Source organism: Erythrolamprus reginae, chromosome 3, assembly GCF_031021105.1.
Source record: "Erythrolamprus reginae isolate rEryReg1 chromosome 3, rEryReg1.hap1, whole genome shotgun sequence".
NCBI classification, from domain to species: domain Eukaryota; kingdom Metazoa; phylum Chordata; class Lepidosauria; order Squamata; family Dipsadidae; genus Erythrolamprus; species Erythrolamprus reginae.
In genome coordinates this window covers 167,662,048-167,678,148 of record NC_091952.1, presented here as the reverse complement: position 1 = coordinate 167,678,148, position 16,101 = coordinate 167,662,048, and the positions used below count along the sequence as shown (strand labels likewise).

The window sequence follows — 16,101 nt, the reverse complement described above, 5'->3', positions numbered from 1 at the left end:
CCTTTACTCAGCATGAACCAGTGTTCAGCTGAATTATTATTGCAAGGTGAGGTCGTATCAAATGCAGTTTCCTGCTGCTTGCTTAGCCAGGCACTACTGTAGTACTAGTTCCTTATTTCTCCCATGTCTTTTCCTTGCTGCACAATATAGTACCTGCTGTTGGGTTAATCTTAGGCACTAGTACCAGAGTATATTGTTAAGAAGGAGGAGGTAGAAATAACAGCAATCCACCAGCTGAGCAAATGGAGAGTGATAAAGAGAACATAACAGCTTTGTTTTGCTGACATGAGTTGGTATTGAGAAATAATTAATATGAATTGAACTCACAAAATAAAGATTAGGAACCCTCTTTATGTATTATAGATTGGATCCAGACTCAGTCCTGCTTAAAATAGAGTGACTAAAATCAGTGGAAATTAATTTAGATATTTCTAACTTGAAATTCATTGATTTAAATTATTCTACCCTTATTATTATTAAATTGGTTTACTTGAAATCCATACATGTATTTTCAGCAATACTGTACTCTGTTTTTTTTTTATACATGTTGTTACAATCTCTATACATTACATTACCTAATAGACTACTTTCCAGGAATAGAATCTCTCTTGAAGCACATTACTCTAGCCCACATACTGAATTGGCTAGGACCACTTTCCAGGCACATATATACACAAACATATCTTTCCTTTCTTTTAACTTCTGATTGTCCACTATTATTATGTTTTGATAGCTTGAGGAAAGTGACCATTTCAAAATTAACCCTAGCATTCAAAAGACTGTTGTATCTTACAGTTAGCTGTCACCTAATGATGGTAACTGGAACCAACAAGCCCATAGTTAAGTGATACAGTTGCAAACCCAATCACCACATTCACCAGGCCAACTTAATAGTGGCAGTTCCAGCACTTTCAGTTGCTGTTGTTAAGTCAGATGTTATGTGATCATGACTTGCAATTTACTGTTGCAAGTCTATTGATTTTGCTTGTGGGAAGCCAGAGTGAAGGTTGCAAATGATGATCACATGATTATGGGATGCTGCAACAGCTGTAAATGCAAACAAGTGCCCAAATTGCAATCAAGTGATCATGGGAATGCTATGATGGCACAACTTCAAGGCTTGGACTGGCCATAAACCCCCTTGTTCAATATCATTGTAAATTCAAATAACACCGAACAAGGGGTTGTTATGTAAGAACAACCTGTAGCTCCCTTGTAACTTTTAAAAGATCTACACTCTTTTCCTATAATATATGATAAGCCATACCATTTCCTTAAAATAAGGTGTTCAATATATAATTTGCATAAAAATGTGTCTCAGGTGCATAATTAAAATATAGGTTATTTGGTGAGCTATAACATTAAGATAATCTCATTTACAAAATTAGCAGAAACATATTAAAACTAGTATTCCACTTCTGTTTGGGGGAAGGTTCTCCCTCAAATTGCTTTGCCATTTGGCCATTGAACTGATTAAATAAAAATGCGATTGGAAAAAATAACAGAGGTTTGGTGAAGTTTCTTCCTCTCTTGGAAGCTGAAATTACAGTGGGAATGACATTAGATCCACAAAGACTGCAGTCAAGAAACAATTCAAACCGATAGGTTTAGAGAACCCTTTCCGAAAACGGTTGATATATAGAAAGAAGTAGCGACATCACACATTTCACTGCTGTTTCTTGAAAAAGGAAAAGGCAACATTATTAGGAGTCTTTATCACTGTCTTCGCCACCATACATATCGGCCAACTTCCTAAAACGAGGCCCCCAGTCACTGAGGTAATCATAGTCCTGGTCTCCATCTGTGGTCACTGACTCTAGAGAGCTAAGAGAGTCAGCCACTGAGCCACTGCCTTCATATGCATATGTAGCTAATGAGTCATAAGGGGGTGCAGTTGGATCTGTATCATTCTCCTTTAACCTTTGGCTAATAAAATCTCTGACATCAGTGTTGTCTCGTACCACTGGAGTCCGGCGTGGCATGAACAGCGTTTCTGGCACAATGTCTCGGCGCAATTTATTGTCCTCTATGGCTTCAGGATTCCGCAGCGTGCCAATATCAAAGGCTTGAGTGTCTTCCTCTCCACCGCCTTCGTCATTGTAGCTGACAATGTTATCTCGGATGTCTTCTTTAGAGATGATCAAAGGCTCTTTCTTCCTTTGCCGCCTCAGTGCAGCAAACAGCACCACGGTAACTGGTAAGAAGAAATAAATAAATAAATTGAGCAAAGTCGGCTGAGTTGAGAGGGACATTAATTCTCCAGCTAATTAAAACAAAGGCAAGCTACCATGAAATTTGTATTCTTTGGAACTTGTTTTGTTTTCTTTTTTAAGAAGATCTGCAAAACAGCACAACCCATAAGCTCATTCTCACTTTGGAGCTCATCATTTTGTTAAGTACAGCAAAGGTTTGGTGAAATTTATTTATTTATTTGAAATGCGGGGTTCAAGCTAAAATGCAGATGAATTTCAGCATTTTTTTTTCATGTTGCAACAGTGCAATCCTTTTAAAGTCACAGAAATTATTTTGAGGTGAGGCAAAAGAAAATTCAGTTACATCAAATATTGATGATGAACTGCTGAAATTATTTGAATGTTGTTCTCTGCGGATTTTTAAAAGTGAGACAGTATCAATATTATACAAAAGGGAAAGGTGATAGTAACACTTTAAAAATGTCTTCCTTTAAAACATTTATTGAAGGTATATTATAATTCTTTATTCAATCTATTTAGAAATATGCAATTCTGATTATTTTTCTAGTTGCCTCTAATGCTATATTTGCTTTTGGACACTTAAAAAAATTGGGAACCCAGATTTAGCTTTTAAATGGCCAATTGCCAAAATTGAAGTATGAAAAATTAGGAACTATTGTTTATAACTGGTGGTTTAAAACAGTAGCCACCAACCTTTGGGGCACCATGGACGGGTTCCATGGATAGAAGTACCAGAGGGAGTATAGTTTTACAAGCTGCCTGCATCCCACAGATGGGACTTGGCTTGTTTGCGCAGCCTGGTTTCTCGCATGCTGTAGCCCAAGGTTGGTCTTTGCCCGGGAGTTGGGAACCTCTGTTTTAAAATGTGGAATTACCTCCAATGATTTCAGGAATTACAATATTTGGATGTGAGTACTGGCATAATTAAAGCTTCAAACACACAACTAACAAAGTTCTCAATGATATTCTTAATAAGGTATTTCTCGCCTTAGTTTAAACTTAGTTTCTTTTAGTTTAAAGAATAAATAATCCAAATAATTTAGTTTGGAATATTTATTAGATAATTCTCACTATATTCCAAATTCAAAGGCATAAAATTAAAACAGACACTTAGCTATATTCTCAAGCTGACTGCTCTATTCTTTCCCCAACTTCACTAAAGTACTTGATTCTGGAATTTAAAAAATGAGGTAAAATGAGGACCCGGATTGTGGGGGCAATATGTTGGCTCTGTTAAAAAAGTGCTATTGCGAACCTGTTGTAAGCTGCCCTTAGTCTAAGAAGGAGGGCAGCATAAAAAAAATCATATAGATAGATAAATAGGTAGGTAGGTAGGTAGGTAGATAGATAGATAGATAGATAGATAGATAGATAAAAATATTAGTTTTCTTATTCATAGAAACCATGAAATTATCATACCTTTGCAGTCTTCTTACAAAAACATTCAAGTTGTTAATAGAGCTACTACATGATTTTCAGAAGATGCACAAGGAAGACAACTTTACTGAGTTCCTTGGTTTAGAAGAGTCTCCAAATTTAAACTAAGAAAAATAGAGTGTCTTACACAAATGACATTGTTTATCCATCCAACCTAGAATTAAGAGGTGGGTTTCTGTTGGTTCAGACTGGTTTGCCCGAACTGGTAGCGACCCACTGGTGATGTCACGGAACCGTTTTAGTCAGTGCTAGTCCATGGGTGCTGCCATCTTTTGAAAATTATTTTTATTTTTTTTTTAAAAAAATTTTTTTTCTTCTGAGCATGTGCATAAGCCAAGTTTACGGCACTACGCATGCATCATCATTTTGTTCTTGGCTTTTGTTTTGGATTCCCCCCCTCCCCAGATTTTTCAGCAGTACACATGCACGCGTGTGAAAAGCATGTTTGCGCCCATGAGGTGCCTCCACATGGAGTGGGAGGAATTGAACCAGCAGCAAGGTAAATTAGGACCCCACCCTCTTTTAAATGCAGATCACATGGGCAATCCCTATGGTGTTGAATTACAAATAATATATCCCTAAAATGTTTGGAAATGGGAGGATATGGAAAAGGTCATGAAAAAGTTGCATGGCCTCAACAACTATTTCTGGAGTTTACCTTGTCCTTTGATCAAAGTATTTACTCATTTGTGCTCTATATCACCTAATACTTTACCAACCAGTGTAAAAATACAGAGCTAATTTGCATTTTTAAATTTATTTTTAGTCTGGTACTCTAATATCTCCAGAAATGAGATTTCATTCAAAGAAATAAATATGCAAATTGAATTTGTGCAAATTACTAAGTAATTCAGCTCAAAATATAATTGTGTTCTCAGTGCTCAAGCTGTTTTTTTTTTCATTTTAATGTGAACTTATAGAATAGGTCTTCTTAATGGTAAAAGAAAAAAACATGTTAAAAGCAAAGCTGAAATGTTGCTTCTCTTCTGGCTCTTCAGCAATTCATAGCACTAAAGCTAGGTCTACTAAGATTGAAAAGAAAATATGTAAACAAAAGCAAATGGATGATCAAATCATCTGCTTTGTTACTCTTAAAAACAGAATTTGTAGTTTAATTATTTTGCTGTTTTTGGTTAACTACCTGGCATTAATATTGTATTGGAGATCAAAGGAGGGGGAAAAAAAGATAATATCAGCTATTAATTGAATTTCACTGCAGGGTATAGAACTGCAATACCGATAATTATTTTTTTAAACCTCATCCTGACAGCATATTTTATTGATTCCTAAATTATAGAGTTATAGGGAGAAAATCAAGAAACTGTCAAGGGGATACCCTCTTCCCCAAAACTGGCAAGACAAGCTTTTATATCCAAATAGGTAGAAAACTCCACACTCATTCTCACAAATAAAGTTATCTAGTTGGATTATGAAATGTCTGCAAACAGGCAACTAAGCTCAGACAGTATCCACAGTTCAGCCCCTGAGCTACAGATATTCTCATGTGTCGGTGAATTTTTTGAAAACACTTTAAAATTCCAGATGATGAACCTTTCCCGCCTGCCTCTACCAAACATGTCCTGACAACATTTTGTTGTTGTTGTATGATTAGCCTACTATGACTTTAACCAGAGGTAAAGAAAGATCAGAAATAGTTACAGCCAAAATTATGAGAGTATAGGTTTCTTGTTATGTTGGTTCGCATTTCAACCCAGCAATACCTCTATTAAGATGGGGGATGATGGGAATAATAATGCCCTGATTGGAAGTAGAAGGATATTTCTGGCAGTTGCATTTAAGGAATTAGTATGCCCACAGCTTCTTATTGGGTGAACTTTAAATTATATACATTTGAATTGATCCATGTGAGTTCCTCCATAATTATAACCGCAGAACATGGTTAGGATTAATAATTCTGAACTTTTATAGAGGGTACATATTTGAGTTTGTTGATTAGATAACAAACCCACTGTAACTAACAAGTTAGCAAAATAAATTTGTGATATATTTGATTGATGTGTAGAAATAGGAAAGATGGCAAAGCTATGAAGATACAGTGGTACCTCTACCTAAGAATGCCTCTACTTAAGAACTTTTCTAGATAAGAACCGGGTTTCAAGATTTTTTTGCCTCTTCTTAAGAACCCTTTTCTACTTAAGAACCCGAGCCTGGAAAAATTTCCCAGAAAATTTGAGAGCAGCACGAAGGCCCAGCCAGTTTCCTGCCATTCCCCCTGGCTTTCTCTCTCTGGCGCAGTGTATGGGAGGCAGCCTTGCGCCGGGTCTATGGGAGGTACATTTATTTATTTATTTATTAGTTGGACTTGTATGCCGCCCCTCTCCGAAGACTCGGGGCGGCTCACAACAAGTAAAACAGTCACAACAATCCAATTAATTAAAATATTTAACGATTTAAGAAAACCCCATGTAATAGCAAACACACACACAAACATACCATATATAAATTTAACGTGCCCAGGGGAGATGTTTAGTTTCCCCATGCCTGACGGCAAAGGTGGGTCTTAAGGAGTTTTCGGAAGGCAGGAAGAGTAGGGGCAGTTCTAATCTCCGGGGGGAGTTGGTTCCAGAGAGCCGGTGCCGCCACAGAGAAGGCTCTTCCCCTGGGACCCGCCAACCGACATTGTTTAGTTGATGGGACCCAGAGAAGGCTGACTCTGTGGGACCTAATCGGTCGCTGGGATTCGTGCAGCAGGAGGCGGTCTCGGAGATATTCTGGTCCGATGCCATGAAGGGCTTTAAAGGTCATAACCAACACTTTGAATTGTGACCGGAAACATGCTTCTCCTCACCACCTCAAAGTCCCTCTTTTTTTTTTAAGCCTTAAAGTTTTGGATGTTTTTTTATTCCCTCCACCTCACCTTCTTCCTTCGGCAGCTACTGTCCTCCTCCTCTTCTTCCTCCTCCTCCTCCCCCCACGCAAATTCCAAGCTTTTATTTCTTTCCTAATGGTTTTGCATGCATTATTTGCTTTTACATTGATTCCTATGAGAAAAATTGCTTCTACTTAAGAAAGTTTCTACTTAAGAACCTGGTCACAGAACGAATTAAGTTCTTAAGTAGAGGTACCACTGTAGTTGCAACTGAAATGGTGGTTTTCTCATTATCACAATCAACATATTGGGTATCACTATTGATGAATACTCAGGACCAGTGTTCCCTTAAAATTTTTTTTGGGGTGGGCGGAAAAGTATAGTGTCTGAGCGGCAGTCCCTTCGGGACTGGGCGGCACAGAAATAATAAATAAATAAATAAATAAATAAATAAATAAATAAATAAATAAATAAATAAATAAATAAATAAATAAATAAATAAATAAATAAATAAATAAATAAATAAATAAACAAACAAACAAACAAACAAACAAACAAACAAACAAACAAACAAACAAACAAATAAAAAACCCACCCTGTTTTGCCTCAGAGAATTTCAAAATAAAATACTGTACTGTGTGTCTATAACAGTGAGCTCATAATAGGGCAACTCTATCAATATCAAAATGCCACTTAAATAGTTGAGCTAGTTTCAAACTAGATTTTTATTTTCTTTCTCTCTTCCTTACTCCCATTCTTTTTCTTTCTCTTTTCCTTCCTCTTTTTTTCTATCTGTTTCTCTCTCTTCCTCTCTTCCTCTCTCTCTCCTTCCCTCTCACTCTTTCCCTCTCGGCTTCTGGGCAGGTTTGGAAAACTCTGAGTTGATGATGATTTTTAAGTGAGCGATTGCTCACTGCTCAGCTTAGAGGGAACTATGCTCAGGACCCAGAAAATAAAAGTATGTCATGTGCTAATTCTAACTGTACTAAAAGATGACTCTACTAATAATATTTTATGGTTATATTCATGTGTAATACGCTTCATTTGTTCTTTAGCACAATTTACGTTCTCCATCCTACTCCCCATAGCCTTTGAGTTCATGCAAAGTCCTTTACCTAGCAATATAATTATACAAAGGAGAATTGCAATCAATGCGCCTGTGGTAAGGCCAGTTGGGTGGATCAGTGCTTCAGCATTGCAGGACAGCATTTTGCCTCTTTGGTCACAGGCACACACTCGAATTGTCACCGTCTCTGTGCTACTCTGAACTGGATACTCATTGTCTGAGATTATCACTGGTAGGAGGTACATATTCATTTCATGACGGCTATATCTCATTTTCTTTGTGAAGATTCCAGCTGTATTATCTGAAAAGAAAAAAGAATTTAAAAATATGCTAAGAAGTGAGTTCTTTCTGAATGTCAAAAGCCAAATAAGAAAGAGAGAAAATAGGCAATTAGGGAAAAAAAAACCAAGGATACCTTTGTTGTCCTGAAGGGTGAAATTGGAGCTACTGGCTACTTCTGGGGCCAAAGTGAATGAGAATTTGTGCCCACCAAAAGCATCATCTTTGTCAACTGCACTTAGAGTCTGGATGAGCTAGAAAAGTAAGAATATTGTTATTTTATCTTTACTTATGGCACGCAGAACAATATCTACACCTTGCTCTTATTCATCAGAAATAATAAATAGGTTGAAAGTAACCAGTTAACAACAAACAAGATAATAAATAGTGATTAATAAGGTTTATTTTTAATTCTATACTAATCTAAATAGAAAACTTTCACCATTAAAAATGGGAATTTGTTGGGAGGGGGGAGGCTTTTACTGTTGCTTTTATATTGGTTAGAGAGCAATTTATTAATCCCCAAACATGCTCACGTGTTTCAGGCATCACTGAAGGTCAGAGACAAACATATCTGTTACCTACTCTGATATTTCTCTTTTTCTTCCATTCAATCATGTCTACTGCTCAGAGACTTAATTTTCTTAGCAAGGTTCTTTTCAGAAGAGGTTGCCATTGCCTGCATCATAGGGCTGAGAGAGAGTGACTGAGTCGTGAAAAATCAACAAACAGCAAGGCACAGTCCTGAAGAACAACAATTAGATAATCTTCCACAACGACCCAAGCCAGCACACTGCTATTTATATAAGCAGCTCTAATTGCTGGAGCCCCACCCAAACACAGGTGGCCTCTCTTATCTCCTGTAATATTTCCTCAATTGGTCTCTTCTGTGCATAAGTCTGCGCCTACGTGGGTCTAACACTTCCTCATCCGAATCAACCGAAGATAATGGAGATTGGCTTCCTGGGCTGTGTTCCAAGCCCCCCTCTTCCAAGTCACCCCCACCTTCTTCGTCGTCCGAGGAAACTGCACTACCTGACTCTGTCGGCAATAAAACAGGCCTATGACATGTTGATGTTTCTCCTGCATCCACCTCCACATTCCTTGGGGCAGGAGCTGGGCCAGAGCCAACCACAACACTCACCACTAGCAGGTGGCTACTGGTATGGATGAGGACGCTGCATCAGTAGCAAACAATGAATTGCACATGCAGCTTTGTGTCCCTGGCATGCCCATGCATGCGCCTGAGTGAGAATTTGCTTCTGCATGTGTGTGTGAAAGAGAGACAGATTTTGCTTCCTGGCATGTGCAGAAGCAAAATCTCGCTCAGATGCACTCGCATGCTGGAGACACAAAATTGCGCAAACAATTCACCGATGGCAATGGGAGCAACAACCACAGCCTGATACTCACCATTGGCTTACTAAAACGAAGAGATTTTTTTGTAAAAAGAAACAGAGTTGTAAACCTAATCCTACGTAGCTTCTGCTCTGGCAATCTCACACTACTTAGCAGAGCTTACAAAACTTTTGCCAGACCCATCCTCGAATACAGCTCATCTGTTTGGAACCCATATCGCATCTCAGACATTAACACCCTTGAAAATGTCCAAAGATACTTCACCAGAAGAGCCCTTCACTCCTCCACTCGAAATAGAATACCCTATGAGAGTAGACTTTCAATCCTGGGCCTAGAAAGTTTAGAACTAAGACGCCTTAAACAAGATCTAAGTATTGCCCACAAGATCATATGCTGCAACGTCCTGCCTGTCGGCAACTACTTCAGCTTCAACCACAACAACACAAGAGCACACAACAGATTTAAACTTAATATTAACCGCTCCAAACTTGACTGTAAAAAATATGACTTCAGTAACTGAGTTGTCGAAGCGTGGAACCCATTACCGGACTCCATAGTGTCATCCCCATGCCCCCAACACTTTACCCTTAGATTCTCTACGGTTGACCTATCCAGATTCCTAACAGGTCAGTAAGGGGTGAGTACAAGTGCACTAGAGTGCCTTCTGTCCCCTGTTCTATTGCTCTCCTATATCTCCTATACCTTTCTTCTATTCCTATATCTATTCTTCTATTCTTTCATTGATATGTTCTATACCTATATCTTCTTTTCTATTATTTCTTAGATATATTTTACTATGAGTATCTCCTCTATAACCTTCATCATGTATTTTACTATGTGTATATAGATATATACCCACTAAAACCCTCATTGTGTATTGGACAAAATAAATAAATAAAATAAATAAATAGAAGAGGGGCAGAATGGCAGATAGTGAAACAAAGTGTAGAAATAGAGGTCTTTAAATTTGAAAACTGTAAGACTTGTGGACTCCCAGAATTCTCCAGCCAGCATAGCTATTGAAGTCCACAAGTTTTAAAGTTGCCAAGTTTGAAGACCTCTGATCTAAACCATACAAAATGCCAATTACAGTTTGAGGCAAGAAATGATGAATTGATTTCATTTACCATTGCTGACACTTCCTTGCAACACAAAAGGCACAAAACACCAGATATTTATTTCTTTCAAAACACAAACTGCTAACCTGCTCGGCTTTTGCATTTTCACAGACGAAGGTCTCATAAAACATAACAAACTCTGGGGCGTTGTCATTCACATCCAGGACTTTAATAAATACTGGGACTTGGCTGCTTTCTTTTGGGTTGTCTGTAATAACACAAAGGGAAGGTATTTTAACAGGTGGACAGAGTTTTGCTTGTTTGTGGTGTTGTTGTTTGGGTTTTATTTTTATTTTTCAGAGAGCAAGACATTCATGAAGTGAATTCAAGCAATGAATGATAACATTCTTTTACTGAAAGTAGCAGAAATACCCAGGACTGACAATTTATTGTCTGAGGAATAACAGAAGCAGAATAGACTAGCAGATGAATGGATAGTATATTATTTACTGCACCTAAGTGTGACATGGCATACAATCCTGTCCTTCGAAGAATGAGAGTGCTTAAGGCTGCTCCTTGAGATAGCTGCCTCATTCTTTATAATAATATGACTGGTTCAAATTCCATCTTATGATTTCCCTTTCCCTTCCATCTGTATAATTCTCTCATATGATGCCACCAAAGAGATTGCCACAAATCTATATGATTCCTTTTCACACTGTCTTCCCCTCATCTATATTACTTCTATTGCTACTACAAATGAAAAAGAAAAAAAGGAAGGAAGGAAGAGAAAGAAAGAAAGAAAGAAAGAAAGAAAGAAAGAAAGAAAATGAAATATTAAAGAAGAGCCCTTCTTCTTTAATTCTTGAGAATGCTACAATTTGCACATATGCAGTTGATTAATATAAACAGAGAAAGTGGGAATGTGAGTCAGTGATCACCAAAGGTTTAAGGAGATGGTGCCAGTGGGGGAGGATTTACTATTAGAATTTTCATAGAAACATAGAAGATCGACAGAAGAAAAAGACCTCATGGTCCATCTAGTCTGCCCTTTTCTGTATTTTATCTTAGTATGGATATATATATTTATCCCAGGCATGTTTAAATTCAGTTACTGTGGATTTACCAACCACGTCTGCTGGAAGTTTGTTCCAAGTATCTACTACTCTTTCAGTAAAATAATATTTTCTCATGTTGCTTCTGATCTTTCCTGCAACTAACTTCAGATTGTGCCCCCTTGTTATTATGTTCACTTTCCTATTAAAAACACTTCCCTCCTGAACCTTATTTAACCCTTTAACATATATAAATGTTTTGATCATGCACCCCCTTTTCCTTCTGTCCTTTTGGATTTGAGTAAAATTGAAAGACAAACTTTCAATTTTACATTCCCTGCTTTTATACTTCTTATCTGTGCTAACATAAACAGAGATCTGACGTGCTGTTGCTTGCAACTCTTTTTCCAAAGATGAACTTCAAAGGAAGCATTGATATAATATTCACTTTATAGTAGGCAGGTTAATCTTTTCTCTTCATCATAGGCAATCCAAAATGCTTTGGTCCACTTTATTATAATGAAATTTTAGTCTTTCATTTCCATATCAGTTTTCTTTATTTTTAGTCTTGGCCTTATAACTTATCTGAATCTTAACAGAAGTCTTGTTGGAAATACGTTTTCCGGGAAGCTACAGTGCCTCTTAAAGGCAAAATTCCTAACTTTAGCTCCATTTTCTCATTCACCTTAGCAATAGTGATTGCAAACAGTATTTAGACTTATATACCACTTCATAGTGCTTTACAGCCCCCTCTAAGCAGTTTCCAGAATCAGTATATTTCCCCCCAACAATTTAGGTCCTCATTTTACATTCCTCGGAAGGATGGAATGCTGAGTCAATCTTCAACAGGTCAAGCTTGAACTCTTGCTGTGGGCAGAGTTAGCCTGCAATACTGCATTCTAACCACTGTGGCACTACAACTCTTTTCTTGCCCCAATTCCTATTTTTAATAGACAAATTTGAATATGACATGCTGTAGACATTTTCTATTGCAATTCCTAGTAATTTTACCTAAAATGTGTTGTGGTTCAGTCTGAGGCTGCTCAGGGACCGGCTGTGTCTCTGCTGGCTCCATGTCCGGAGGAAGATGACAGTGAAGAGGAGGGGGCTGAGCAGTCAGACGGGGGAGAGGAAAGTCAGGAATGGGACGAAGGAGAACAGCATGAGAGCCCCTGGGGGGGGGGCTCTCCCCAGCCAGTAGCTTGGAGTCATTAGGTGATGAAGCTCAAGACATCATTGACATGCGACAGAGACGGTCAGATCAAAGAAAGGAGCAATTAAAGAAGTATTATCAGCACTGAATTAGGAACAGCTGGGCTTGGGTGTGGTCCTCCTTAGCAGGGTTTAAAAGGCAGGCAAGCCCTTGAAGCTATGTGGAGTGTTATCCGTTGGAGTTACGGTGACCTGCTTTGTTCTTGACGTCTCTGTTCCTGGCTTGTGGCCCAGCAGTTTGGAAGACTTGTGGGAGGTGTAGGTCTGCTATCTACAGTCTTGGCAGTAAAAATCCTGTCTTGCTGCATGGACTATTGCCTTCGTGGATATATTTGAAGATACAGCATTTTCCTGTTTGTAAGGACATTTTCTGTTACCTGTGTTTTTCTTGAATTTTATAAACTGCCTTTGCCTTTTACCGGTGTGTCTGGATTCTCTTTTTGGGTTGGTTTTGGCTTCCGGAGTGACCCAGACAGAACAAAATGTAGAAATGTAAAAAAGGGGCATGCCTAAGTGCACCAGAGTACCTTCCGTCCCCTGTCCTAATGTTTCTCTTGTACTTTTACTAGTATATTATTATATCTTTGTATATCACCAATGTGTACTCGACAAAACAAATAAATAAAAATAAAATAAAATAAATACTTATTGCATTCAGCTCACTTATCATACTGGCTTAATTTAAGTACTTTATCATGAAGTGCTCCTCGCAGAGAAACACATAGTAAGAACAGGCAGCTAGGAAAGCAAAAGGAATTTTGTGGAGAAAAGGAATATACTGCCATTTACTCCTTACTACCCACATTAATTATTACAGTGGGTTTTGTTGCTATTGCAATGTATGATTGTTATTATTTGTAAGTGATGAATATATTTTATGTGTAGTTACCTTTAATGGGCACATTGTATTTGAGCTATAAAATCTGGGGGGGGGACGGACAGTAGCAATAAAGAGATAAACATATCTCTGTTTAACTGTCATCTCATCATCCTCTAGAATTTTGTAGCCCAGATATAATCGCTTTATGTTATATAGGAAAAAAGAAGATGGCTTAATTTACTTCAATGCCACATTTATCTTCAGTTGCTCTGATCCTATGAACCATGGAGACTTATAATTGTGCCATAATGAATATGTTATTTTTTCATGTACCACGAGGCTCTGCTTTTCATCAAATGTACTCTTCGATATGTTCATAAAAGACTTAGATGAGGGAACAGAAGGAGAACTCATCAAATCTGCAGATGACACTAAGCTGGCAGGAACCCCAGAAGACAGGCTCAGGATTTTAAAAAAACAACAACCTTGAACAATGGCCCTATTCAACAGCATGACATTTAATGTGGAGAAAAGGAAGGTTTTACATCTAGACAGGAAAAAAAACAGGGGTAGGTTCCTCCCAGTTCGGAACAATTTGCCTGAACAAAAAGTACCTCGCTGGTGATGTCACAATGATGTTATAGAACTGGTTTGGTCGGTGCAGGTCTGTGGGTGCCACCATCTTTTTTTGAATTTTTGTTTAAATTTAATATATATATATATTAAATTCAGTGAGGGTATGGCTAGCTGATGAGGCCAAAATAAGGCCGAAATAGATCTATCATAGTCTCCCTTAATTTTCAAATTCAGCAAAAAAACATGTGACACATACAGATAGAATTGTCGACTATCAATAAAATTAACTGCCTTGGAAATGGCCCTGGGTTGGGCTGAGAGGCAAAAAAGGAGCTGTGATGTTCCTTCAATACATCAGGGTGATTTGACACAAAAATGTGAAACCCTTCCCTGGTGCAGAGCTGAAGGAATTGGATACTGTAGCCTAGAGGTTAATTCTCTGCCTTACAAGGCAAAGGTTGCAGGTTCAAGTCCAAGAGAGGGTATGGCTAGCTGATGAGGCCAAAATAAGGCTGAAATAGATCTATTCTAGTCTCCCTTAATTTTCAAATTCAGCAAAAAAACATGTGACAAATAATTCTTCTGGGCATATGCAGAAGCCAAGTTTCTGGCAGTATGCATGAAATCACCATCTTGTTTTGGCTTTTGTAAAAAAAATGATCCTTTTTAAAAATTACTTTTTTTCCCCTTCTGGACATATGCAGAAGCCGACTTTCCAGCACTGCACCTGCCCATGCCTTCTGAGGCGCACCCACACAGCGTGGGAGGAAGCAAACTGGCAGAAAGGTAAGTTAGAACCCACCCCTGGAAAAAACAAATAGTCCACTTACAGATTAGGTGAAACCTGGCTCAAAGCTGTGAGAGTAACTGTGAGAGGGACCTTGGAGTCCTAGTGGATGATCCCTTAAACATGAACCAGCGGCGTCCAGCAGCTTCCAAAAAAACTAATACAATGCTTGGTTGTATAAAGAAAGGTACAGAATCAAAATAATGTGATAGATCAGTACCGCTTTATAAACCTTTGGCAAGACCGCACCTGGATTACTGCATCCAGGTGTATGGTTTGATTGGCTTGTGTGATTATTTTATTATAAGGGTTTTAAACTGTATTTTTTTAATAATTGGATTTGTACACTGTTGTTGTGAACAGTGTTGTTGTGAACTGCCCCAAGTCTTCGGAGAGGGGTGGGATACAAATCTAATAAATTATTATCATCATCATCATCATCATCATCATCATCATCATCATCATCATCATCCTATTTTGGTCACCACATTACAAAAGAGATGTTGATACTTCGGGAAAAATGCAAAGAAGAGCAATTAAGATGATTAAGGGCCAGGAAACAAAAACATCTGAAAAACAGTTGCAGGAATTGGGTATGGCCAATCTAGAGAAAAGAAGGACTAAGGGTGACATGATAGCAGTGTTCCAGTATTTGAGGGGCTGCCATGAAGAAGTGGGGGTCAACCTATTTTCCAAAGCACCAGAAGGCAAGTCAAGAAACAATGGATGGAAATTAATCAAGGAGAGAAGCAACTTGAAATTAAGGAGAAATCTCCTAACAGTGAGGACAATTAACCAGTGAAACAACTTGCCTTCAGAAATTGTAGGTGCTTCATCACTGGAGGTTTTAAAGAAAAGACTGTATAGCCATCTATCTGAAATGGTATAGGCTCTCCTACTTGAGTAGGATTGGACTAGAACACCTCCAAGGCAGAGGAGGGTTCCTATCAGTTCTAACCAGTTCTTTACAACAGTTAGTAAACTGGCGATGACATCACTGACTGGTTCTTTTGGTGTCTCTGTGGGGACCGCCATCTTGGATTTTGCAAAATTTCAAAATTTTGCTTCTGTGCATGCACAGGAGTTATTTTTTGATTGCTGCGGGGGTTACGTGCAAAGCATGGCGTGACCCTGAGCAAACCGGCAGCAAAAGGATCCAGAATCCACCCCAGTTCCAAGGCCCCTTCCAGCTCTATTCTGATTGATAGTTTGAATTGTCATTATTGTAAAATATCTCTCCTTCCTCCATCACTTTCCCTTGGACAAAACTGGACATAGTAAAGGATGATACATGCTGCTGACATTTTCAAAGACGACAAAAATAAACATTTTGCTTTCACTGCAATCTAATAGCCCTGAGGCTAGCTCTTGAAGCATAACTACTTGAAAGTTAGTCCCATCAATAACAA

At 38.3% G+C, this 16,101-nt stretch overlaps 1 protein-coding gene across 2 annotated transcripts in view; it reads right to left on the bottom strand.

Annotated features, from left to right (window-relative positions):
- Positions 1–331: 331 nt before the first annotated feature.
- The window catches only part of LOC139164681 (cadherin-6), a 108,526-nt gene continuing 92,756 nt past the window's right edge, over positions 332–16,101 (bottom strand). For both annotated transcript variants that reach the window (XM_070747117.1, XM_070747118.1), the window contains exons 8-11: positions 10,389–10,510; positions 7,962–8,079; positions 7,596–7,847; positions 332–2,194 (exon numbers count right to left, since the gene is read on the bottom strand). In XM_070747117.1, coding sequence (XP_070603218.1) covers positions 1,704–2,194; positions 7,596–7,847; positions 7,962–8,079; positions 10,389–10,510 — 983 coding nt within the window. In that variant the 3' untranslated portion in view covers positions 332–1,703. The remainder of the gene's footprint in view (positions 2,195–7,595; positions 7,848–7,961; positions 8,080–10,388; positions 10,511–16,101) is intronic.